General features: G+C 41.3%; 5 protein-coding genes across 9 annotated transcripts; 3 read left to right on the top strand and 2 right to left on the bottom strand.

Moving 5' to 3' along the window:
* The first annotated feature begins 408 nt into the window (after positions 1-408).
* On the top strand, positions 409-2927 carry LOC130371964 (sulfotransferase 2B1-like). The gene is made up of 6 exons (XM_056577858.1): positions 409-657; positions 993-1204; positions 1573-1699; positions 1857-1948; positions 2099-2279; positions 2388-2927. Exons 1-6 carry the CDS (start codon positions 504-506, stop codon positions 2495-2497), a joined length of 876 nt encoding a protein of 291 aa, XP_056433833.1. The 5' UTR covers positions 409-503; the 3' UTR covers positions 2498-2927.
* A 1886-nt stretch (positions 2928-4813) lies between these two features.
* LOC130371962 (sulfotransferase 2B1-like) lies at positions 4814-10319 on the top strand. 3 transcript variants are annotated; one of them, XM_056577856.1, is made up of 7 exons: positions 4814-4903; positions 6719-6866; positions 7347-7555; positions 7941-8067; positions 8225-8316; positions 8526-8706; positions 8804-10317. In XM_056577856.1, the coding sequence occupies exons 1-7, from the start codon at positions 4895-4897 to the stop codon at positions 8911-8913; spliced, it is 876 nt and encodes a 291-aa protein (XP_056433831.1). In that variant the 5' UTR covers positions 4814-4894; the 3' UTR covers positions 8914-10317. The 3 variants fall into 3 exon arrangements, with proteins under 3 accessions (XP_056433831.1, XP_056433830.1, XP_056433832.1); XM_056577855.1 differs by lacking the exon at positions 4814-4903 and adding an exon at positions 5069-6526 and having other exon boundaries at positions 8804-10318; XM_056577857.1 differs by lacking the exon at positions 4814-4903 and having other exon boundaries at positions 6786-6904; positions 8804-10319.
* Positions 10320-10724: 405 nt separating this feature from the next.
* LOC130371967 (uncharacterized) lies at positions 10725-14314 on the bottom strand. Its single transcript, XM_056577863.1, has 6 exons — positions 14258-14314; positions 13276-13365; positions 13036-13158; positions 12627-12825; positions 11545-11654; positions 10725-11226 (listed from the first exon to the last, which is right to left on the bottom strand). The coding sequence occupies exons 1-6, from the start codon at positions 14279-14281 to the stop codon at positions 11164-11166; spliced, it is 609 nt and encodes a 202-aa protein (XP_056433838.1). The 5' UTR covers positions 14282-14314; the 3' UTR covers positions 10725-11163.
* On the top strand, positions 13993-23219 carry zgc:171971 (uncharacterized protein LOC569690 homolog). 3 transcript variants are annotated; one of them, XM_056577853.1, is made up of 9 exons: positions 13993-14348; positions 15449-15710; positions 15804-15850; positions 15945-16102; positions 18296-18414; positions 18990-19107; positions 19589-19884; positions 20223-20375; positions 20573-23219. In XM_056577853.1, the coding sequence occupies exons 2-9, from the start codon at positions 15522-15524 to the stop codon at positions 20714-20716; spliced, it is 1224 nt and encodes a 407-aa protein (XP_056433828.1). In that variant the 5' UTR covers positions 13993-14348; positions 15449-15521; the 3' UTR covers positions 20717-23219. The 3 variants fall into 3 exon arrangements, with proteins under 3 accessions (XP_056433828.1, XP_056433829.1, XP_056433827.1); XM_056577854.1 differs by lacking the exon at positions 13993-14348 and adding an exon at positions 14753-15034 and having other exon boundaries at positions 15948-16102; XM_056577852.1 differs by lacking the exon at positions 13993-14348 and adding an exon at positions 14754-15034.
* tfam (transcription factor A, mitochondrial) lies at positions 21156-26054 on the bottom strand. Its single transcript, XM_056577859.1, has 7 exons — positions 25763-26054; positions 25338-25480; positions 24969-25039; positions 24296-24445; positions 23881-23976; positions 23163-23219; positions 21156-23025 (listed from the first exon to the last, which is right to left on the bottom strand). Exons 1-7 carry the CDS (start codon positions 25846-25848, stop codon positions 22762-22764), a joined length of 867 nt encoding a protein of 288 aa, XP_056433834.1. The 5' UTR covers positions 25849-26054; the 3' UTR covers positions 21156-22761.
* Between the last annotated feature and the right edge of the window lie 600 nt (positions 26055-26654).

The raw sequence follows: 26654 nt of genomic DNA, 5'->3' as shown, positions 1-26654 counted from the left end.
GTGTTCGATGCGGGGCTGCAGTGCAGAGAAATATACGCAAGTCGTCCTCCACCTGCAGCCTTGATCTGTATTTGTTTTTAATCAGGGTCAGTGCGGAAAACCCACACTCAAACAAGTAGCCTACGTGGTGAAGGGGATTAAGACTTCCATAGCTTTAGTGGAAATCTGGGGGAACTCGCTCTCCACAGACAACCAGGCGCGCTTTTAACATCATATTTCCTAAGTTTTTTGCGGGGTCCTGTCTCCTCCCTTAATGCTGACTCCTGTTTACTTGGGAAAAGGAAACGATGCATTTTAAAACAAATACACGCACGCACAATTATCGATATCAATAGAGCTGCATACAAGTTTTTATTTTTTCGTTGCGTGTCGCGTGTCGCGCCTCCCCTTTGGCTCTTTGGCGCCCCCATGGGAGGCGCGCCTCACCTATTCAAAACCGCTGCGCATAGACTAAAGTCTGAATGCTTCAATGAAATCTTGCTTTTCAATTACCATTCCTATCCATGCAGGTTGCAGCTATGGCAGAAGAGGAGCTGTATATCGTGTACAAGGGTGTGTATTTGGTCAAACTGACCCATACCCCAGAGAGCCTGAAATACTGCGAGGAGTTCTCTTTCCGTCCAGATGACATTCTGATTGTTACTTATCCCAAGTCAGGTAAGAGTTTTCTTGGTCACGCAGTGGAAGTAAATGTCGTATGCTCCAACGCAAAATCAATGAAAAATGATGCACTTACAACTTTAAGCTTTAATATAACACGAATGTGAGTGGGGTTGTTAGTTTATTAGTATTTTTTTATTGGGGGGGGCGCCAGAGGATCAGGGTAAGGTCAGGGGGGCGTTTGCTCAAAAAAGGTTGAGAACCACTGGTATAAGCCAATACATCACAACCAGTTGGCAAATAAAAGCACATGAATCAAATAAGACAACTGCAACAGGAAACACACAACAGCATCACAAACCCCACAATAACAACCTGCGTGATGCTTTCAGGGACAACATGGATGCAGGAGATAGTACCTCTGATCCTGAGCCAGGGAGACTCGGAACTGGTGGACACTGTGCCCAACTGGGACCGGGTCCCCTGGTTGCACAATAACAAGGCCCGTCACCTTAACCTGGACCAGAGACCGTCCCCACGCGTCTTCATTACTCACTTCCAGTACAACATGATGTCAACAGGCTTCCTCAAGGTCCAACCCAGGGTACGCTTTGCAGCTTGGAGCCATACAGATTCATTATGGAAAGATATAATCCAATGGAAATGTCCCTGAAAACTGCTATTTTTATGCTCAATCTTTAAAATTTAGTCATTGAGCAGATTTTCTTGCCTGCTAGGTGAATTAGGATGAGTAACAATCAAAATTGTATTGCTGAGGTAAAGCCACGTGTGTGTGTGTGTGTGTGTGTGTGTGTGTGTGTGTGTGTGTGTGTGTGTGTGTGTGTGTGTGTGTGTGTGTGTGTGTGTGTGTGTGTGTGTGTGTGTGTGTGTGTGTGTGTGTGTGTGTGTGTGTGTGTGTGTGTGTACATGCGTGTGTGTGTGTGTGTGTTTGTGTTTTTCTTTTTTATTTAGGTAATTTATGTGATGAGGAACCCGAGAGATGTATTCACTTCCTACTCTCACTTTAGTAGGATGGCCTCCTTCTTGGTTAGTCCAGGAACACAGACTGAATTTCTCAACATATTTCTTGATGGAAAAGGTATACAGTATATGGATTGCTTGAGTATAGCGTTTGTTCACTTTTACCCTTTGTGTTTGTTTTCACTGCTTGGCTTAATATTTAATCCAGAGACAGGTATTCGGTCATCTTTGGCCATTGCACATTCACATAAACTTTTTTTCATCTCTAACCTTAGTGATTTTCGGCTCTTGGTTCGATCACGTGAAGGGCTGGCTGTCTGCCACAGAACAGCACATCATGTACATCTCCTATGAAGAGATGATCCTGGTAAGAAGACTACAAATACAGCTAAAAAAAAGGCTGGGAGTGGCAAAAATAAACCAGAATGATGCAAAGAGAGACGATGCTAATGATTATTTAGGATGATGATGATAATGGATACTCTAGTAACTGTGCTTTGGTAACCTGTTGCTGTAGGACCTGGAGGCCTCTGTGACCCGGATGGCTCAGTTCTTGGACACACCTCTGGATTCTGAGATGATAAGGAAGATTACCGATCGATGTGTGTTTAAGAATATGAAAAAGAACAAAATGTCTAACTACTCCCTGGTCCCCAATACAATTATGGACCAGAATGTGTCAGAGTTCCTTAGGAAAGGTAAGGGATTACTATGAACAGAATCCCACATTTAACAGTATGGTGAATCATATCATTAGTCCTATGTATATGACTTCTTCATCATTCATCTGATCTTTTCTTTTTCAGGTATTGCTGGAGACTGGAAGAATCATCTAACTGTAGCAGAGGCGGAATACTTTGATGAATTTTACCAAAAGAAAATGCATGATGTAAAATACAATTTCTTTTGGGATTAAAAAATATAATTATTGTGTTTTCTATCATGGCCTGGGGCAAAGTAGCCAACCAATTGTTAAAGTGCTGTTACTAATGGCCATGATTCATCATGATTTAGAACCACAATCAGAGTCTGAAATTTATATTTCTAATGTTATTTTGTCTCGTTAACTTAGTATGAGCAGGTGTAACGTAACATGTGTAACAAAGCAGCTTAATAACGATAAGGGATAAATTCAGTTTTTTCTCTCTAAGAAATGTGTTAATTTGCTGAGACTAGCTCAGAGAAGATTTGAATGACTTGCCTTCATGAATACAGACTGGGATTTCATTCAAATCCCTTCTAATTCGTGAAATAAATTATATCTCACCTATATTAATGTGTCTGTTCCTGGTTGTGGGTGAGGGACAAATTCTATAACAAAAAAAAAATGCTTGATCCGATGAAGCAGCACCACTTTGCACGTTTGCTAATTTTATTGTGAATCATATCTCTTAGGTGTAGGTTAGCGCAGTAAATACTATATAATAATTACAAATGATGAGATACTCCTTTATATGCCTTCACATTAGGGGCACTATGCAACAGCATAGTCTGCGGCAAGAAATGGCCCTGCTTGTACCTTTGCCTTACCTTCCGTTTAGCAAATATTTTGCACCAAATCAAATGTTTTTGTCTGATAAATGGCTTGGTTCCAGGCTAACAAATCTTTATTTAATGATTCTTAGAAAGGTCAATAGAGAATTTTTTTTTTTTAAAAAGGGGGCGGTCACTATTCAGTCGCCTTTTGAAAGGCGCCTCTAAATTAAATGTTGTATTATTATTATGAACCCTGACCCTAACCCTATTCTAATAGTACCCAACAATTCAATTATTTACCCCCAAAAAATCGTCATAAACCTGTTGGTAGTACAGCTATAAATTAGGCCTGCATAAAATAGGGTTGAACTTCACGACCATGCACACCTAGAAGTAATAGAGCAGCATGTAATTCCTTCATTATTTACTTTTGTTAACCTTCATTGATTCAGGACTGTAGAGCAAAGTCTGAATGCTTCTATATGTGTTTAACTTGTCAACTACCATTCCTATCGTACAGGTTGCAGATATGACAGAAGAAGACCTGTATACCGTGTACAAGGTCGTATATTTACTCACAAAAATTCATGCCCAAAAGAGCCTGAAATACTACGAGGAGTTCTCTTTTCGTCCAGATGACATTCTGATTGTTACTTATCCCAAGTCAGGTAAGAGTTTTCTTGGTCACGCAGTGGAAGTAAATGTCGTATGATGGATTCAACTAATGATAATAATTAGTTTTGCTAAACTAGTTTCAAAGTAATATGTAGGTGGAAAGTTTAATAATAACTTGTAACATCAAGTATGGACATGGACATAGACTATGTGTAATAAGCACTTGCTATTATCACACATACTTTATTACACACTACTTTTTCTTGACGGACCTGCGCATATTGTTGGATTTGTGGAGGTGTCCACGTGCTGAAGAGTAATCAACATAATAGTCATACCCTTGGAACAATATTGACCAATATTGATCAGCACTGATTTATACTGTGGTATGGATTTTACAATTATGATACAATTTTTTTGATATCACAACCAGTTGGCAAAAAATAAGCGCATGACTCAAATAAGACGACTGCAACAGGAAGTACACAACAGCACCACAAACCCCACAATAACACCCTGCGTGATGCTTTCAGGGACAGTATGGATGCAGGAGATAGTACACCTGATCCTGAGCCAGGGAGATCCAGTAGTGGTGGACACTGTGCCCAACTGGGATCGGGTCCCCTGGTTGGAGGCCAGAGCATATATCCAAAACCTGGACCAGAGACCGTCCCCACGCGTCTTCGTTACTCACTTCCAGTACAACATGATGTCAACGGGCTTCCTCAAGGTCAAACCGAGGGTATGCTATACAGCTTGGAGCCATAGAGGTTCATTATGGAAAGATATAAACCAATGGAAATGTCCCTGTAAACTGCTATTTTTAAATGTTGAACTATTTGTATGCTCAGACTTTATCATTTAGTCATTGAGCAGATGTTCTTGCCTGCTAGGTGAATTGGGATGAGTAACAATCAAAATGTTATTGCTGAGGTAAAGCCACGTTTGTGTGTTGTGTGTTGTGTGTGTGTGTGTGTGTGTGTGTGTGTGTGTGTGTGTGTGTGTGTGTGTGTGTGTGTGTGTGTGTGTGTGTGTGTGTGTGTGTGTGTGTGTGTGCGTGCGTGCGTGCGTGCGTGTGTGTGTGTGTTTTTCTTTGTAATTTAGGTCATTTATGTGATGAGGAACCCGAGAGATGTATTCACTTCCTACTTGCACTTTAGTAGGATGACCTCCTACTTGGTTAGTCCAGGGACACGGACTGAATTACTCAACAAATTTCTTGATGGAAAAGGTAAACAGTATATGGATTGCTTGTGTATAGCGTTTGTTCACTTTTACCCTTTGTGTTTGTTTTCACTGCTTGGCTTAATATTTAATCTAGAGACAGGTATTCAGTCGACTTTGGCCATTGCACATTCACATAAACTTTTTTTCATTTTATAATTTGAGTGTTTCATCTCCGTTTACTGATTCAATACTTCAAATTTTGCGTAAAATCAGGGGGATGGAAACGCAGCTAATGACATCAGTCTATTGCTCAGTAAACTTAGATTATAGGTATAAGTAAGGTTGACTTTAAGTACAAACCATACAAGATAAGTATTTTCCCCAATGTTAAACATTATTGATATTACCTGGCTTTCCTTGGTCAACAAGTGCCTGTACTATGAGGGACATCATCATGTGTCCCTCATCCACGTCTTACAAAAGATGAACCCCCAGCCGCCTCATTTACGTATAAGTGGCCCCTCAAAGACGGCTGGCTCACGTCACGGTGAGAGGAGACGCCCTCCAGTGGTTTCTCGTCTGTGGCTTTAGAATGTATATTCTGTAGGCTTCAAGTTAGCGTTAAATTAACTAATCCATACCCTGGTTAAAATCAAACACTACCAGCTTTAGGATTATGACTGTATATGCCACAGACAAATAAAGTGGCATTGTTAACTATTAAAAATGCATATTTTACTGTTTAAATTAATATTGCTGTCCCAGCGCTCATCTCTTAAACCCATGTGGTAAGTCATGGTGATTTAGATCAGGTTAATAAACAAGGCGATGAATGGATTTTAAGACCTCACTTAATATAATTAATGTATAATATATAACTTCATGCCAATATAATGTTTAATATGTAACCCTTTTGTACGTACTACTTGAATTACTGTATGGAATTAATTTTTTACATCGTGGGCAGGGCATAAATGCTAATGAGAACGTCAAGGGCCCGTAGTTTAGAGCATTGTGATTGGCCAAGGACATCTTGGAAGAGGCCACACAATTAGAATATAAGGCGGAGCTCAGAGACTGTTGGCGTCCGAGTTCTTTGCAAACCAACCAAGTGATTTTGTTACTCTCTGCGGTGACCAGAAATCCTTGATCGTTCAACCATACTCCATCTTGACCTCTCGTAATTTGTTATGGTATTAGACCTGGGTTTTTATCCACGACACCACTCACACAACTACCCCAGTTATTTAAATTAAAAGAATAAAACATAATACAAAAAAGGATGAAATGTAATATTGGGTCCCCTTGTGTCATTAGGGGCACGATTCAACAACATAGTCTGCATATGGCGATTAATGGCCCTGCTTGTACCTTTGCCTTTGCTTCCGTTTACCAAATATTTGGCTCTGAATCAAACGTTTTTGTCGGATAATTGGCTTGGCTAACAACTCTTTATTTAACGATTCTCAGAAAGGTCAATAGAGAAAATTCATGGGAAATTGACTTCCCAGGAAAAGGGTGAGGTCACTGTTGTGCCCTATGGCTCTCACCCATAAGCCTAATGTTGAGCATCCCGTTGCACGAGTTCTGTCATGAGAGGAGAACTCCTGAGGACGAGAATACCTTTTTGTTAGTTCGGGGCCGGAAGTCAACGAATGGAATCAACCCCGTCGTCATAAACCTGTTGGTAGGACGGCTATTAATTAGGCCTGCATAAAATAGGGTTGAACTTCACCGACCATGCACACCTAGAAGTAATAGAACAGCATGCAATTCCTTTATTATTTACTTTTGTTAACCTTCATTGATTCAGGACTGTAGAGCAAAGTCTGAATGCTTCTATGTCTTTCACTTGTCAACTACCATTCCTATCATACAGGTTGCAGATATGACAGAAGAAGAGCTGTATACCGTGTACAAGGGCGTATATTTACTCAAAAAAATTCATAACCAAGAGAGCCTGAAATACTACGAGGAGTTCTCTTTTCGTCCAAATGACATTCTGATTGTTACTTATCCCAAGTCAGGTAAGAGTTTTCCTGGTCACGCAGTGGAAGTAAATGAGGTATGATGGATTCAACTAATAATAATAATTAGTTTTGCTAAACTAGTTTCAAAGTAGTATGTAGGTGGAAAGTTTGATAATAACTTGTAACATCAAGTATGGACATGGACATAGACTATGTGTAATAAACACTTGCTATTATTACACATACTTTATTACACACTATTTTTTCTTGACGGATCTGCGCATATTGTTGGATTTGTGGAGGTGTCCACGTGCAGAAGAGTAATCAAAATAATAGTCATACCCTTGGAACCATATTGACCAATATTGATCAGCACTGATTTATACTGTGGTATGAATTTTATAATTATGATACAATTTTTTTGATATCACAACCAGTTGGCAAAAAATAAGCGCATGAATCAAAAAAGACGACTGCAACAGGAAGTACACAACAGCACCACAAACCCCACAATAACACCCTGCGTGATGCTTTCAGGGACAACATGGATGCAGGAGATAGTACCCCTGATCCTGAGCCAGGGAGACCCAGCAGTGGTGGACACGGTGCCCAACTGGGACCGGGTCCCCTGGTTGGAGGCCAGAGCATTTATCTATAACCTGGACCAGAGACCGTCCCCACGGGTCTTCGTTACTCACTTCCAGTACAACATGATGTCAACGGGCTTCCTCAAGGTCAAACCGAGGGTATGCTATACAGCTTGGAGCCATACAGGTTCATTATTGAAAGATATAAACCAATGGAAATGTCCCTGTAAACTGTGGACATTTGTAAACACATATCTTTAAGTTTTGAACTATTTGTATGCTCCGACTTTATAATTTAGTCATTGAGCAGATGTTCTTGCCTGCTAGGTGAATTGGGATGAGTAACAATCAAAATGTTATTGCTGAGGTAAAGCCACGTGTGTGTGTGTGTGTGTGTGTGTGTGTGTGTGTGTGTGTGTGTGTGTGTGTGTGTGTGTGTGTGTGTGTGTGTGTGTGTGTGTGTGTGTGTGTGTGTGTGTGTGTGTGTGTGTGTGTGTGTGTGTACATGCGTGTGTGTGTGTTTGTGTTTTTCTTTGTAATTTAGGTAATTTATGTGATGAGGAACCCGAGAGATGTATTCACTTCCTACTCTCACTTTAGTAGGATGGCCTCCTACTTGGTTAGTCCAGGGACACAGACTGAATTTCTCAACATATTTCTTGATGGAAAAGGTATACAGTATATGGATTGCTTGTGTATAGCGTTTGTTCACTTTTACCCTTTGTGTTTGTTTAAACTGCTTGGCTTAATATTTAATCCAGAGACAGGTATTCGGTCGACTTTGGCCATTGCACATTCACATAAACTTTTTTTCATCTCTAACCTTAGTGATTTTTGGCTCGTGGTTCGATCACGTGAAGGGCTGGCTGTCTGCCACAGAACAGCACATCATGTACATCTCCTATGAAGAGATGATCCTGGTAGGAAGACTGCAAATACAGCTCTGTTAATCATGTACATTATAAGAATCTAGATCCATCTTAAAACTTAAACTGGTTATATTTAATGCTACTAATAATAAAGACACATATTTAGATTATATATTGATATATTCATACAGATGAAGATGGGGATGATGATGATAATGAATACTCTAGTAACTGTGCTTTGGTAACCTCTGTTGCTGTAGGATCTGGAGGCCTCTGTGACCCGGATGGCTCAGTTCTTGGACACACCTCTGGATTCTGAGATGATAAGGAAGATTACCGATCGATGTGTGTTTAAGAATATGAAGAAGAACAAGATGTCGAACTACTCCCTGGTGCCAAGTACAATGATGGACCAGAATGTGTCAGAGTTCCTCAGGAAAGGTAAGGGATTACTAAGAGCAGAAACACACATTTATGGTTGATCTTATCATTAGTCCTCAATACTTCTTCATCATTTATCATATATCTTCTTTTTCAGGTATTGCTGGAGACTGGAAGAATCATCTAACTGCAGCAGAAGCGGAATACTTTGATGAATTTTACCGAAAGCAAATGAAGGATGTAAAATACACATTTGTTTGGGATTAGTTTTGTGTGTTCTATCATGTCCTGGGGCAAAGCCAACCCATTGTAAAAGTACTATTCCTAACGGCCATGATTCATCATGATTTAAAATCACAATCAGCATTTCTTAGACGGAGACGATCTTGACAGAAAACGCTAAAGTGGCGTTGCGTTCTCACTTTTTATTCAGCGTTTAACAGGCACTGTTCAACAGGCCCACCCAAAACGTTTCTGAAAAAAAAAAATATATATATATATAATATATTTTTAATTTATTGCACGGCTCTTTTCAATGCTGTTGAACGAAAGTGTCAAGGGAAGTGTTTTTCCCTCTGTGATATCCGGTGATATCGCACACTATTCGGTTGCTAAGCAACGTAAACGTCTTATGCGGACTATTTCTCTGCTGATCAACACTGCGAATGGTAATTATAAAAAGACACACCTTGTGAAGTTATTTTTTCGCTTTGGCAACATAGCCGTGTAATAAGCGGCTTTTAATTTGTGCAAAAATTGTCTAAATATGCATTGTTCAATTTAAAAAAAAAAGGTTGAGGTTTCGTCGCGAGTTCAGCAGACAGTTACAGACACACAAGCTCAAGCCTCCAAGTGATCTGAAAGTTTAAACATCATTCCAGTAAAGGACAATGCTGCAGCCGTCTGCCGTTGTCGTTTAGGTACCTTAAACATACACGAACGGTCTCGGAGTCATACCTGCAACCAGGAGATGAAGGAGAGCTGGGATTCACAACACCTACATCTTCCTCTCTGCCGACCCAGGATGCTAGCGCGACCAGCGCCGATTCTATCCTATTCTATAACTATTCCTACCTATATAAACAAGTTATAGGCTACTACCTTTCATTACATTATTAAAAGTTATTTCCAGCAAACAGCTTCAAAAACATGTTTTCTGGAACTCAAATACGATGTTTACTTGTCGGGAAAACACCATAATATGTCTCCTTTAACTAATGCTGGGCTTACACCAAAAGATTTTCACAGTCACTGCAAGAGAGAATTTAGCGTTGGATCAAGTTTGTTATTTAACAAGGTTTTTGTAGATATGGGGGGTGGAGATGCAGCGACCACAGCAGGTCTGTTAACTTCCTGTTCGGGTTTCACAACTTTCTTGTTGGCAGGACAAGAGACACAAACTTGAAAAAAAAGAAGAAGCAACAACTGCTATTTACAGTGCTCTACTATTATTCAGATGTATGTACTTGATTAAATTGTTTTAATCAAGTACATACAGGGTTCCTCCCGTTTGTCTCGTTCCACCCCTAGTGCTGATAATGTAGTGGACTGTTCTGGACAGAAAATGCCAGGGCTGAATTTTTGTCCCAGTCCACCCCTGATTGTAGGGATGCTAGTAAAACGAATTTGGGAAACAATTGTATCTTACAAACAAACTGGAGTAAAAATGCTGTCTGCCTAAAACTAAACTTCACACAGTGTGTGTGTGTGTGTGTGTGTGTGTGTGTGTGTGTGTGTGTGTGTGTGTGTGTGTGTGTGTGTGTGTGTGTGTGTGTGTGTGTGTGTGTGTGTGTGTGTGTGTGTGTGTGTGTGTGTGTGTGTGTGTGTGGCGCTGTTTGTTTGTAATCTGGATGAAGCCACTATCGTGAAACATTTTCATGATTGCTAACATATTCTATCATATTAGTATCCACCAAATCGTCATTGTATTAAGGCAGCAAACGGGGGAGACGTTGAATAAAAACAGTTAGGACTATGATTAGATAATAGTTACTTCTATCTATATCGTTGTTTTATCAACTTAATCGGCTTAAATAGATAGATTATTACGCGTTGCATTTCATTTTTTTTTTTTTATAATATAATAACATAAACACTCTTGGAACGTGATGGTTACTGAACAATCAGGATCATGTGGGCCATTTAACATGTTGTGGTATAAGTTATTGTATTGATTTACTTTGAAAAAATACTTGGAAGGAACGGTTAGGGTTAGGACCTGCAACTTAAAGCCCTGCCAGTAGATGTCCATGTCCTGTCCATAAATATTCCACTTGAACTATGGAACAAAATTCAGCAACTCCATCATCTGACGTTAAATGCCCATACCCTATGGGCTGTCTAATGACAAGGTATCTTTAGGATGACAGAAAGAGGATTCAATCCTTCAATAGCAAGTACAGAAAATTATTCTTTAAAAGTACTATTGGATAATATAGCATAAAGGGGTGGGATGCACACAAAGTCAGCTGTTATGGTATACAAAGGAATACAACTAATATTACAACTTAAATTAAATTAACTCAAAGGCAGGGGGTTCTCACTCTTCACTTCTCTCCGCAAGCCGTGAAATACTTGGGCCTGTGGGAAAATAAAAAAAAACATGTATCAAGATCTGCTCGGACCTTGTTGTTTAGAAATTATTAAAGCACTGCAATGTGACAGGGAACGCCAAAAGCTAAAGCTATATTCTTTGACATCTTGCTTTCTGCGGTTCTAGACTCATGGTGCCTTAACAATGACATATACATGTAAAACGAATAGGCTACTGTAGATATCATCATAAAGGGAATGAGGTACCTTCAATGTAGGACTACAGGCCAGGCTACTCACTCATGAGCCAAAGGCCTCAAGATTCTCTGCAACTGAATGATTACAAAAAATAAAATAATAACTTACCACAATGATGGGCAGAAGAAGTTTGAGAAGGCATATGGCCAGGAAACAGCCAACTGTCTGTGGGATGGGCAGATCAGGTGGCTCAGGAACGGGGGGCTCAGTCACACAAACTGCAGAAAGTCAAGAGACACTCATCGGCACGATGGAGGCTCAGCAGCAAAGCACAGTAATTGCAATTCAGATACAATTCTTGTTTTCTAGAGAACAGATTTTTATTTTATTTCTTACATTTAAATGTATTGATTTAGATGTCAATATGTTTTAAAATGTTGATTATGAGATAAAAAAAAAAAGACAATAGAAAACAAACCAGAAGTTGTATTTAGTTGGAATATACACTTCAATGAAGGAGTGTAAGTACCAAGGGTGGGAGGCCATACTACAAATTATTGGCGAAAGAAAAGAGAAAGAAGAAAATCTTGTCCTTTCGAATATTCAAATGACCAGATAAATATAAACTGATAGTTAATTTTTCGTATTGTGACAGAATGATAATTGTTTTACTCCCCCCCCAAACAATTTTAATTTTCATGTCAGTACTTCTAACTCAGTGGCTGTAAGTGGGTTATGATAAGGATTTCAAGTAATTCTGCAAAAATGGCCAAAAAAGCAAGAATTCCATACCCAACCTTTAAACTAAAGAATGTATCCTACTTTTTAATTCTAGGCCTATGTAAATGCTTATTAAAAGTGAATGGCCTAAATTAATCAGCATATACTTTTTTGATGTGAAAACACATTTAGTCCTTGTTGCATGACGGTTTATACAAAGTTAAATAGGCCTTCTTGTTTTGGGATTAAAGTATAAATACATTCTTTATATCAAATTATAAAATCAAGTCTAAAAAAAGTAAATATATTTGTTGGTATGTTGTTAGAGCTAGTATGGTTGTAGGCAAGGGCTCCTTTCTATAATAATATTATATTATTTATCTGTAACAAAAACAACGTTTTAATTGCATCATTAGAAATCCTAAAAAAAATGAAAAATTCTTCAAGGTGCCTTTTGGCCCTAATCAACTAATGACTAAACTAGGGCCAATGTTTACCTGAGCACGGGCTGTGTAAAACGTACTGCCTACCTGGAACCTCCAGGAACACCTCGGACTTGGAGTTCTTACCCCCGGGGATTGCCCCGATCAGACACTCGTAGGTTCCTGAGTCTTCAGGCGTAAGGTCAGGGAGAAGAAGGCTGTTTTCATCGGTCAGGTAAGCAGTCCGATTGAAATCATATAGCCAAATCTGACCACGGCTTCTTCTGATTATACGGAAAGACGGATGCTGTCCCCAATAGAAAGAAAATGATCATTTCTTTGTAGGGGGCTGCTTTTATTTTGATCCCATTTGAGCCAGAGCTCTTTGTCTCAACATTGCTATAATATGGATGCGTAATAGATGAACGCAGATCAAATGTTGAATGTCTGATAGGATTTTAACTGATTTTCATTTAAATTAAAATACAGTACAGTATTTACCTGCAAACTAACTAACCTTGGTCCATGTGATAGCGTTGTATTGCACACCCTTTTCGATTCCATCACAGTTTAAAGTACCATTTTCTTTGCAATTCCCCACTATTTTAGGACTTGAGGTTGCTAAATGTAGAAACGCCAGCTAAGATGAAAACATAAAAGCATGCATTCATTGTTTTATTCTCTCATTTCATTGACATAGTTACACATTTAGGGCAAACATAATGAAACTAAAAAAAATGAATATGTATGTACTCACCTCAACATATATTGACAATAACATCTTCTGCAATTGATCAGTGTTGGAAACAAAGTGGGCCCCTGAAACCGCTTCAGTGTAGACAGTTTCCTGTCAAGGGGGCGGGGGTTAGAAATCCAGTTCAACGCATTACTGTAATGCACTTTTTTTCTAACTTAAATATTGACTATTTATCCTCATCAGTTGTTTATAGGCCGCTCATAAACGGAGCCGCACTGACTTTAGTATCACCGCAACCCCCCCCCCCGTGCCTCCATGGTTGAAAAAGTGTCCTCAAGAGTGACGAATACGAGAGGAGGTGCCTTATTGGCTGCCCTTTACATGTGAAAAAAATTATTGGGTGCCCTGTGGTGCCCCTTCATACAATAAATTATGATGATGAGCCTTCTAGAACAAGAAAATTCGATAACGTGCCTCAATGAGTGCCCTAATGCCCTTACAGTGCCTCCATGGTTGACAAAAAGTGCCCTCTAGAGTGGTGGGTATGAGAGAAAGTCCCATGCATGATGCATCATAGCTTTTTGCAGGCTGGTTGGGCCCCATGTTGTGCAGAATGTGCCCTTTTTATTTTTTCGCCCCTGCCCTTCAAACAGTCCGAGTCCGCCACGGGGTATCACCAGTTACAGGACCACAGAAGGCATACAGCGGGTTTTGCAAAAGCACCTCATCCATCAAACCCAACGTTCGCTTGGCGATTGACTCTCTGACCGATGCCCCATCATGCCCGACCACCCTCACATCAAACAAGACACAAGAAAGTTGGCTCATTGTCCAATTGAAAAACATTGAAACGTGTATGTGTCACCCGCGCTGACACCGGGGTTAGGACGGTTATTAAAAGGAGAGGCTTGTGGTAAGGGAAGAGGAGAGAGGCTCAGAACGTACCATCTGGATTGAACAATGCGGTGAGTTGCAGACGAAAGGTGCACATGCAGAGCAACGGCCACTTCCTGTCTTCTACTTGTAGCATAGGCACACTTACTTTACAGGCCTGCAGGATTCGCATAGACGCAAGTGTGTCTTTGTGGAGGCGTTCCAGTGGGGCACATGAATATCACCTGGAACATTTTATGGTGAGGCACATCTGATCAAATATTTGGTCATTTTCACCCGCAAGCGTCGTCGTGTAAACAGGGCGTCAAATTAGCATTTGTAAGGTAATTTTGTCTTGTTAACTTAGGAAGGTTTCTTCAGAACAGTTGTAACATAACAGTGGTTTAAAAATTATAAGGGTTTGCTTTTTGATCTCAATGAAGTGTGTTAATAGGTTTGGAGTTGCTCAGAGAAGATTTGACTGATTTGCCTTCATGAAGACTGTGATTTCATTAAAATGCCTTGAAATTCTCACCCAATATCTCACACAAAAATATGTACATGCCCGATTGTGGGTCCAGGACGCAATCCATACCTGTGATTAAACGTTGATCATTTGATAATAACAACTTGGGTATCGCATAACACATATGCTGATGAAACAGCGCCACTTGGCGGCTCAGTAAGAGAATGTCGTCCGGACTATAACCCCCCGCCCCCTCCCACCACAAGACGGAAGAAAACAATACCCACACCATCTCGATTGTTAAGGCAAACCGATCGAAAGCTTTTATTGAAAATTATTCTTTTTTTACTTCGCTATTCGCATTATGAACCACACGTATAGGTCGGATCTAGTATGAACTACGAAGTGTTTAACGAAAGCGCAAAGACGATCTCACACACACACACCACAAAAGATCGCGACGAAATCTCCAAGCTGCAGGTTAGCGCGCTAAATAACCATCACACATGGTTATATTCTCGTTTATATTTCTTCATATGCATGGGAACGGAGAGTGTGTTGGATTCTGCAGTGTGCTTATAACACATGCATGGGTTCAGGTTCTACTGTTATTGTTCTGTCTGTGTATGTCTAGTCAACAAAATGGAGGACAAGCTATGCTGTCGTTATATTTATAGTTTTAGTTGGACATACATTTAAAATTGATGTTCAGAAAGAGAGATAGTGAGTGACTGAATGGGTGAGTGAGAGATAGTGAGAGAGGGATAGTCTGTGTGTGTGTGTGTGTGTGTGTGTGTGTGTGTGTGTGTGTGTGTGTGTGTGTGTGTGTGCGTGCGTGTGCGTGCGTGCGTGTGTGTTAAGAGACCTGACTTTGTTGTTATGTTTTGATTCTAGGCGTAGGAGCACCATATTGTGCAAGATAGCTTTCAGAGTCTGACCTCAAACCGAAGCTGGTTTAATTTACAACATGAGTGACATCGGGGACGTGGAAAGTGCCCCGGGGACGTCTGGATGTGGCAGCCGGACCGGACTGGGGTTCGCCCTGGGGAGGGGGCATCCAGGACGCCTCACAGGGCTCTCCTCCCCCGTACCACCAGGAAGACTGACATCTCTGAAATCCAGAGACCTCACCTTGGGCGGACTAAAAAAGGCAAAGGTAGGCCTACAGAGCAGAAGATAGTTGCGTCTTTTAAACAGCACTAAACTCAAAACGAAAAGTAAACAGTACAACCTGTTTCATTCCTGACAGAAAATCTTCGAGCCAAACGTAAAAGCTGTTAGGAAAAGTAAAGACGAGTAAGTGGCTGGCAATAAATTACGTTTAAATATAAATAACCCATTTGGACTAATAATGACCTGGTGTTTATTTGCTTCATGTGTTGCTTGTCAGCAGGCTACAAGACGAAAGTAAGGAGGTGCCGAAGAAGGAGAGAAGGAAACGAGATGAGAAGCAAAGAGAGAGCCGAGGGAGGAGGAGAGAGAGACCCCAGACCATCCAGTCTCACTCCATCTTTGAACAAGGACCCGCCGACACCATGCGCAAAATAGGTGCCCCCACCCATCCCAACCTCTCACTTCTGTCATTCAGTATCAGTATATTTTTGGGGTATACCATGCCCATCATAAATTACCAGAGTATAAAGCGACGTCTGTGCGTTCACACCAAAAGCGAATTGAGCTGCCAAATCACCGGAGTCATTCACTTTCTATGGGCAAGAGCGACCAAAGCGACCCAAGCGTCAAACGCTACCAGCGGCAAAAGGTGAGCGACCAGAGCGACCAAAAAAAGCTGAAGACGGCTGAACTTTATGCAAACTACTATGACCCGTTTCAGCGGCAAAACACTGACAGACAATCGGAATGTAGACGCTCTTTGCTTGCGTGGATCCCAGGGAACACCGGACACCGGTGTGGGGACCAGATTGACTCGGCTGCCAGATCGACTCGGGGTCCTGCGCTTACGGATGACGTATCGACACTTGACGTATCGACGCAAGCCAACGGACAAAACCCGGAAGGGTTGTTTTATAAACGGGGCTCAATCATGGACATAAAAAGAAGGCTCAATCCGTTTTGGTTTTGATTTCATTGAACGCAGCCCGTTCTTTCGCACAAACAAAGCCATTGGAAACACGTCTAAAAGCACTGATGAATGCATATGTAACCCAGTTCCTGTTAGGGACTCTTGTTCTGAAGGAGGAGAACGGAAGTGTCTCCGTGTGGATCGCTGTTTTGACTCTGTGTTGGGGGCGCTGGAAATAAAGTGGATCGCCCCGTTCAGTGGATGGAGTTAACCGATTCGTCTTTTATAAATAACCCACATATAGGCAGATTATTATTCATAGATTAGAATAATCAAAAGGAGATTGTTAATATTTGGGAATAACATGGCAATGAATGAAACGCGCATGCGCATTTAAAAGACAGCGTTTACAGGAAGTGCTTCATTATTGCGCATCTAGGACCCCGAGTCGATATGGCGGCCGAGTGAATCCGACGGCCACACCGGCACTTTGGTTCCTACCTACTTCTTTAGTTCCTACTGACTGTACATAATGTCGACTGAAAAATTAATCGCGGCTGTAACTGGGCGCCCGGTGTTGTACGATCCGAGCCTTTTTCATTTCAAAACATACGTTGTGCAAAGGAATAATACGTTGTTCAAAGCAATAATGCACGAATAATAATGCAATAATAATGCAAATGCACGAAACAAACGTGTCGCTTCAATGCAGTTTAATAGAGGATTTGTCATAAGAAGTGAAACAATATATCGCTGTTAGTGACAGTGATAATGACAGCTGTGTTTTCTGTTTTTTGTTCAATAGTTAATGAGTGCAACATCAATAGTGATTTTGATACAAAGTGATGATAAGCGGTAGTATTTATAGAAAATATTTGCGATCTAGAACGTTCACATTTAAGCGGGAATCATTTTCATTGGCTCTCCATACCACCAATCTAACCAACCAATCGCGTGTAGTTTAAACAAAACACGTTTTTGAAATCGCCACATACACAAACTAATCGACAAGGCGAGGGATAAATGACAAGGGATATATCTCGTCTTTTATCCCTCTATTCCCTCTATTCCCCACTATTCACGGAGCCTGATGTGAATAATTTTTAATTTAATAGTCTAGATAGATAGATAGCCTAGTCAAGTCTTTATTAATACCACCGACACAAATCGTCGGGAATTCATTTAGGTGATTCGGCTCACAGGACAGTAGCCTACAAGACCACACAGAACAAGGGAGACAAGTCTGTCTGCGGTTCATTATTTAAAAAAGGGGACACCCAGTCTTGGTTTATTACACATAGTCTATGCCCATGTCCATACTTGTTGTGACAAGTTATTATTAAACTTCCCACCTACATCTCATCTCATCTTCGAGATTTTATTCCCACCTACATACTTCTTTAAAACTAGTTAAGCAGAACTCCTTAATATTATTATTATTATTATTATTATTATTATTAATTGTTGCATCCATCATTCGCCATTTACTTCCACTGAGTGACCAGGAAATAAGCCAGTATACAATGATCTATGAATCAAATATTTGAATTTCTGAAGCTGAATGCAAAACATTTGATTGGTATTGGAACATTTGATTGGTATATAAATGACGTTAAATGACGTTAAATCAGTCATCACAGGATCAATTTAGCAACTGATCGTTGCAGTCCTATAACGTACATCGTTTTCTGTGGTGGACCCCCTCCCTCCCTGCTCAGCGTGGCGGGGGACCCCAGATCTTGGCGAGGCCGCAGCGTCACCTTTGGGGAAGGCGGTGAAGAAGGAGCAGTCGGAGCAGGATGAAGATGAGATGCTGTTTAAACTGCAGCGTGACGACGTGAGTAGACACTCTCTCTCTCTCTCTCTCTCTCTCTCTCTCTCTCTCTCTCTCTCTCTCTCCCTCTCTCATTCTCTCTCTCTCTCTCTCACTCTCTCTCTCTCTCCCACGTTTTACTCAACACACGGCTCAACATTTCTGCTCTATTGAGACAGAAGTTTGAGTAGAGTGGCAAAATAAAGGTAGTACTTCAAGGTAGTACTACAATAGTATACCAGTAAAGTCAAATAAAACGAATTGTCTTGTGCAAATGTGTGTGATGCAAAACAAATGTCTAAAATAATAACACCATAACACTATATTGTATCATACAAATCTCTTCAGAATTCACCCTACTTTGTAAAGCGTGGTCCATTAAGATTGAGTGAGTTTAGCCCCCACATTTCCTGTCTGGGATTGATATAGTTCATCTCAAATCGGTGTGAAAAAACGTATTACCAGTAACCACACAAGTTAAAACATTTCCTATTCCTGAAGTCTAGTGGAGATATATTTGAAAGCTGGAACAGGGGGTACAACCTGAAGTAGTATTGTATGGCATCTCATAAAGGTTGTCTCTCTCTCCCCGACGACAGTTCATAGACGACCCTGACCTGAGGAACGATGCGCGACTGAGGCCCGTCCAGCTGCCTCTTTACCAGACTCACACCAACTTCCAGAAGACAGAGACGCCTATGGTCACTAGCACAACGTGTAAGACGGTTACGGAACGACTATACTCTAATTGGAAGTGTTTTTCCACGACTTGCTTTTTATTATTTTGTGTGAGCTAGTCTCCCTCTTCCATAGCGTCTTGTCTAAGGACCTTGTGATGGATCCATGTCTGTTTATACGCTAACTACTCTGGGGAAGTAATAATGAGGTTTTCACAGTTCTCTGTCACAGTCAGCGTTTATTGCAGTCGTTCCGACAATAATACAATTTGCCTGCGTCTATTTCTCATCGTAATTTACTTGTTTTTCTGTGTTTGTGTTACGGTTCTGTAAAAGCCGTTCTAAATATGGCCAACATCAAGCTAACGACCATTCAACGTCAATTAGTCCCACTAGCATGGAGTGAAGCAGAACTACACCACTGTTTATGGGCACTCCATGAGGTCCATAACCGACACTCTCTTCAGTTGTGTTATGCATATTTTAATTCAACGCTTTTATTCTCCCTCTCACTGGCACAGTTAAAAAGGACACATCCATGGGTGAGTCTCCAGTCTTGGGGACGGGTGCTGGCTGTGACCCCTCCAGGAGAGGGTCCCAGATGCGGGCAGCAGAGCTACCCGGGCATGCGGCCCCGACCCTGGGGAAACTCTTCCATGAGCTCAGCCTGAGCGGGAAAGAGGAGCTCTTCTTCATCCAGCTGCCGGACTGCATGCCCGGCCCGCCCTCAGCGTCGCAGGGGGAGGCGGACCCCGCCGGCCACGCCACGGCCCCCGAGAAGACCCCCAGCAGAAGGGCAGCCCAGCCCCCGCCACCGGTGAGTCACCCGGGGGCTGAGGTGTCCGTGCGGGCATAGTTGTTGTGTGTATTTTCAGAGCATATATTGATGTTGAAATGTTGACAATTAATTGTGTACATCTTTTTTGACTTTTCTTAATTTTGAAAACTTGGTGTTCCAGACAGACGGAAAAAAGTCCTCAACATGTTCAAAAACATGTTGAAGGCTATTTCCGTATTTAAATTGGTCCACTTGTGTACAGTGCACTAATCGGAGCGTGTGAACAAGTCAACAACTGATGCACACTTATTCCAACACTTTATACAATGTTCATAGCATTTTCCGTTTCATTTGTATCCCATGCTACCGTTGGGCAGAAGGTGCCGCTGAGGGAAAGGCAAGCGGTTCTGTCAGACTTCTCAGAGGGCATGCTGGGTAAACTGCTGGTCAGACGCTCTGGTCGCGTCCAGCTGAAACTGGGAGACAACATCATGGATGTGTCTGAGGGTGCAGCCTTCTCATTCCTCCAGGTGTGCATTTATAGATACAAATATCATCTTGTCTTTTTTTTTTTAACAACCACCAATAGACTCACTTATTAAGTTGGTCAATATGTTATGGTGTCTTAACCGTAAATTTGTAACTGTGACGCTTCCATCTGCTAATATAAGATTACTTTACTCAACTGCTTCTTATTACATCTCTCTCTCTTTCTCTCTCACGACAGCAACTGGTGTCCGTGCGTTTGTCTGGCGGTAGAACGGGGGACATGGCGGTGCTTGGGAACGTAGAGAGGAAACTGGTGTTCTCTCCGGACTTCCAGACTCTCCTGCAGGAGGCCCCGGCAAACCAGACATCGGGGCCGAGATGATGAGCTCCTCTCTGTTAACGATTGGACTTCACCGTCTGACGGAGACACGCGACTGTCCAAACTATCAGAGATGACCAGCCTCGTCCTTCCATCTCTGAAACAAAACAAAAGATCTTAAAAGCATTGCTGAAGATCACGTTTAGCGTCCAGAAGGAATACAGACGCGTCCTGTAATGCAGTAGGATGTGTTTGGGGTTACATGGAGATATCTGCCGTTTGTCAATAATCTCCAGTGGAGAGCAGGAACACAGTTTATACTGGTGGAATTGCCAGCTTCCTAGAGAAGGAGGGCAGCGAGTAGGACCTCCATTTATTCAGGTGGAATTGACAGAGCTTACTAGGAACATGGCCTTGAGATTGACACTCACCAGCAATGTAGGTAGTACTGATGCATTTTAGATCTTCTGACAACATGGAGTCAAGCTTTAATGGGATGAATGTAATTTAATACAAGAGGAAAGCCCATACTCACTTGATGCACTGATGAAGATAATGTATGTTTAATGTTACATTTAGATTCTCGTTCTTTGTAGTCCTCTGGCCTTTTTATACTTGGATTGATGACCATTTTCAAAACGTAGCTAGCAGGTTCAGAAAATGAGTTCAGTTAAAATGGTCGAACTCATTGTTTATTTTGTCCAGGTGCACCAGTGTTCTCCGACCATAACGCAATTACAACCGTTACTGAACAAGAAGTGGTCGTGATCTCCGACTGGCTCATCACCGTGTTTAAGATGGGTGACTGAATAATAGCATATATTTTGTGTTAAGATTAAAGTCAAAACAGGGTATGTTTTGGAACTGTTGACTTAAAAGTTATGCCGCTAGATACTTTTACACAGTGGCCCTTAAACCGCAATATACTGAGCAGACACCTTAAATCAGCAAGTTCTCAGTTTGGGATATTACCTTTGATATAAAAAATGTAATTGAAAAGGATTTTTTTTGTATTACAAGACCAACGGTTAATAAAAACAGCACTTTCTTCAAGCAAGTCAACTGAATATTTCCACAATGTCAAACGACATCCCTTTGTATAACGTATATGTTCGTCCTTATCACTCTTCTACATCCCAAACAGTCATTTTGTGAAAAACAACATTTGTCAGTTTATTTGGTAACATTTAACAATGTAATAAAACCAGATTTCTGCAAGAAGCGCATGATCCAAAACCGTTTTCGTCAAACACTGGTAGTAATAATAATGGTAACTTCATAACTGGCCGGTCTAGAACTTGAGAAAACGTGAAAAAAAAACAAAAAAAAAAATAACATTGTCTATACATTCAGTCAGACATTGAGGTGGAACACCTTAAGAAGCTACCTGGTCAAATATGAGATATTTTTTCATTTAGCTACAAAAAAGTATTGAAACTAAAAGAAAACAAAATACATTTTGTATGCCAAAACAAAATCGAACCGCTTTATTGCATTTGGAGAAAAAAAAAAAAAAACATTTTAGAGTTCTTTTGTGTCATCCTGTTTTTAAATGAAACCCATTTGGAAAAGATGCAGAAACAAATGCCTGGAGAAAGTGAGGCTGCCTTTATCCAGACACTTATCAGCCGACAAGGACTGTATACAATTTCCTCTGCCATTGTGGCTTGGAGACATGCCAACAACAATCTGTGGATCATCTTGGTACACAAACCAGTCTCCTAGCAACAGACACAAAGACCATCCGAAGGCCCTTCAGGAATAATGTGCTCATGTTCACAGTAACAAACCTGTTCAATATGGGAGTGAAATGTTTTCTCTCAGACCTTTTATGACACTTTCAGCGCTGGTTACAAGGAACATCAAAGTGTTGTTATTGTTTCTCTGCCAGGCAATTTGAAAAATAGAATTGAGTGGTCACTGAAACCGTTTTTCAAGAAATGACTGATTCTGGACAAAGGTTTGTCCCTTTGTACTAAGGTAGCATTCATGACGATGACCACCCCTCCTGGTTGCAACGGGATGGGTTGAGAGTCCTAGAACCTCCTGGTTATACTCATGAACATTTCAGTAGTCTGGGATCCAGTGGTCCAGCTCGCCTCACTCCTTTACTTCTTACTCCTGGTGAGGGTCACTTTCCCAGCCGTCTTCCCTTTCCCAGCGGCCTTCACCACTCCGGCCGTCGCAGTCTTCTTCGCTTTGGGCTTTGCCTTCACCTCCTTCTTGGTGGCCCTCTTCTTGGCGGGGGCCTTTTTGGGCCTGGTGTGTTCCCGGAGGAGGTCCTCACGGCCGATCTCCAGCATGTGTTCCTCCCACGACTTTATCTCGTTCTTGTACCGGATCTTGTCGTCTTCCGCCAGCTGCATGTAAACCTGGAGCCAGGGGAGAGGCATGAGGGACAAGGAACGCTGTGTAACACACAATCTCAGACTATACGTTTTAGGTGGAGGAATCTTCCATTAATAGTCAGACTGTAAAATGGAAATTCGTTATGTAAAAAATGTAATACCTGTTTTTTGTAACCGAGAAGACTTCTCCAGTCATCCATCAATGAAATCAATTTGGCCTGCATTAAAAAAAAAAAAAAAAAATGAATTATTAATGTCAAGACAACACGTTGTATCCGGGTCCAGGTCAATTGTAAACAAAGGCCCTTAACAAAGCTGCAACGCATAATCTTCAGAAAAAATAATATAGATTACATTTAGGGCATTAAGCAGACGCTTTTATCCAAAGCGACTTACAATAAGTTCATTTGGTATAAGAAGTGAAACAAGATATCGCTGTTGGTACAGTAAAGATGTTGATAGAACCAAGTGCAAGTTCTAACAATCGCTAGGCTTACCCATTCCCCGTGTACAGCAGTGATAGCAGCAGCTGCAGATGCTACACAATTAAGTACTATGATTAAGTCCGTACTATAAGTGCGTACATCAATTGCCAGGACGTATAACATACTATGGTGGCCGGAAGGGACTGGATGGCTATGCAGAATCAAGGTGAACTCTGAACAGTTGAGTTTTGAGTCTTTTGCGGAAGCTGGTGAGCGACTCCGCGATCCTGACATCGGCAGGGAGCTCGTTACACCACTGAGATCCCGATATATTAGTTATTATGGGGCATCAGATACATATAATAATGTGTCTGAACTCAATGAGTAGTCGGGTGGCCCACCAGCCAGAGATTCCTTATGATGGAGCATGTCATAAATGCATTTTATGGCCCACCGGCATTGTGAGTCCCCTGGCCTCAACAAAGTGCTCCGACATGTAGATGTTGAATGCAGAGCGCGGCCGCTTGGGCTTCCCCAAGCTGTTCATCTCCTAAAGCCAGCGGGGGGAGATAGAGGGAGAGGAGCTTTAACAGATTGAAGTTGACATGTTGTGCAGAGACAAACTTGGCCTCCAGGGATACATGAGAGATTCTAGCCATGCCACTAGAGGTGCTGTCTGCATTTCTAAGCATCAACTCCCATGAAAAAATAAACCATTTCACCAGAATTCAATGTCAGCTTCCATGCACAATTATACAAGTAAATGAATGGCCATTATAGTTTGCATAATTTGCATTAATACAACTAACTGATTAGGCTGCTCTACGCCAAGCTAATTATTTAAGCAGTGACAACGATTTCTCACTTACCCGCTTCCTGCGGATTTCTTTCCTTTTAGCCATCACTTGTTTCCTTTCAATGGCCTGTTGCTCGAACTCTGCAGGGGTGAGCTTGGCCTCGTACCTCTTGAGGTCCAGCTTGAACTGGTCCCTGGCCCGCTGAAAGTCCTCCACGAAAGGCTACAAGGAAGAAGTTCGCTCCATTGATGACGGAAACTTTGGCTTCTTTGATAACTTTATCTGCTGCTCTTGTGCAGTGTGATAAACGTTGGCCACAGTATGAACACAACAATAACACATCCCGGTAAGAGCTGCAGTTGCGCTTTTTGACGTCTATCATCTACACGACCAGATTTAGTGCTGCAATAACCTGTGCAGGACAGGAGGAACCGAGACCTAACCATTTGCTTCTCTATGGACCGCTAAATTAATGCTGCTACAGCTACACACTAGAGAACTAGTTAAACTAATAGTTTAAACACGTTATCACCACATACTGTACGTGGTGGGTTATGGTTACTTACTCTACTTTGAAGGTAATTAGCTAATTATGTATATATAACTTTCCTTTAAAATATAAAGATATATAACAAGTGCCTGGTACTTGCATTTGGTGCTCATTCAACTTTTCAAAAAGATGATAACGTGATGTCAGCCACGATTACATTAAACTAATTCATTGCATAGTATAAGGGTAACTCACACGTTTCTGTTCTGCAGACATCAATCTCCACTCTTGGGCTATCTTCCTGATTACTTCAGTTATCTTGATAGCTGAAAGCGTATAAATAACAAGATGTCAACCCATTTTATATTGTGACTAAAACAGATTTTCAAATAAATACAGATTTCTGATTGAAAAGAAAGGATAAGCACACATAAGAGTAAAGATGTAATGCACAGTTCAGAGTAGCCAATCACTAGATCCAACACCAATAATGCAATCGAGTGAACAATAGCTCTATAGATTGCTAGATCCATTTTAGAAGTAGTGCAAGAAGTGGGCATAATAATACATCTTAGACAAAACATATGATGATCATATTGTTGTAGGATCAGGCCTTCTAAATACCTGGGTTTTGTTGAACTATGGTGGGCTGTTGCTGCACCACGTATCGCATGTATCCATTGAGGGGTCTCTTTGGAGGTCCACCCGCCTGGGCAGTCAGACCTCTTGATGTTAGGAAGAAGGACACTGGGTGGACACTGGTGCACCTGGACAAAACCAACCACGAGTTCGACCATTTTAACTGAACTCATTTTCTGAACGTCCTCAACAACGATACAATCTCATATTTAGCCCATAATTGAATGATTGATCTTCTAAACTCATGGGAAAATAAGTACACGGTGTTTCACACAAAACCTCATCCCACTGCCATTACAGTCAATAACTGCAGTTCGTACTTGTATGCATGGTGACACGAGTGACTCGTTTTAGATTGACACACGTTGGCTAACAATAGCCAGCTAGCTCCCATAACAAGTTGAAGTTACCTTGCAAGAGAGTTGGTGCAGGATAAGGCACTGAAGGATTTAGCCAAGAGGCTAACACCTGCAGTCATTAGATTAAAATGCGCCATGCCTGATCTCTAAAAACCGCTACGTGATGAAACAGACCGATCTATTGTCCTGGATAAGCCAAGGGCGTATCACTATTCCATTAGAAACACAGAATGACTTTGGTCCAGTTCTCTGCTCCCTCTAATCGGCCATGCAGGAGCTGCAAAAGGCGCCTTCCTCCCGGACTCGCGAGATCGGGATTGTCTCACGAGGATAGCTTCTGCCCGCGCCGCCAATCACAGAAGGTCAAATACAAATATGTTGTAGTATTTTATGTTCACAACAGCACTTTCGATATAAGCTTGAGACCGTCCGCCTGAGCATATTTAAATGTATGTAAACAATCATTTATTATTCGACTGTCTAAACGATGTAGGTCAGTATAACGTTTGGATGTAGAAATGCGCTTGTTCAGCTTTATTATCTTATTTATCTTGAGTGTTTCCCTTGTTCGCGTCAAATCTAACATTTCGCAAAGTATCTTCGTAATCGTTTGGTATATTCGACATTTAATAACAGTTACTACTAGGCAATATTTACTACACTCAAATCAAATCACAGTGACAGACAGCACAAATCTGTCAATAAAGCTGTTGATGATGGTCTAAAAATGCAATTAGTGGAGTTGATGTAATTAAGCCCACTAGTAAAGAACACTCATAATGTTTGGTTTTCTACTCAACAGTAGGCCTAGGGCCAACTAGTTATAGTGGCCTACTGCAGTTTGACAGTTGACAGCCAGTGTTTGCTGTATGGTAATATAATAAGCATTTATACCACGGTCTGGTGGAATGCTCGATTCTGATTGGCTGCAGGGTATGCATTA

This window comes from Gadus chalcogrammus, chromosome 18 (genome assembly GCF_026213295.1).
Source record: "Gadus chalcogrammus isolate NIFS_2021 chromosome 18, NIFS_Gcha_1.0, whole genome shotgun sequence".
Classification (NCBI taxonomy): Eukaryota; Metazoa; Chordata; class Actinopteri; order Gadiformes; family Gadidae; genus Gadus; species Gadus chalcogrammus.
This window is presented reverse-complemented; position numbering and strand designations above follow the sequence as displayed.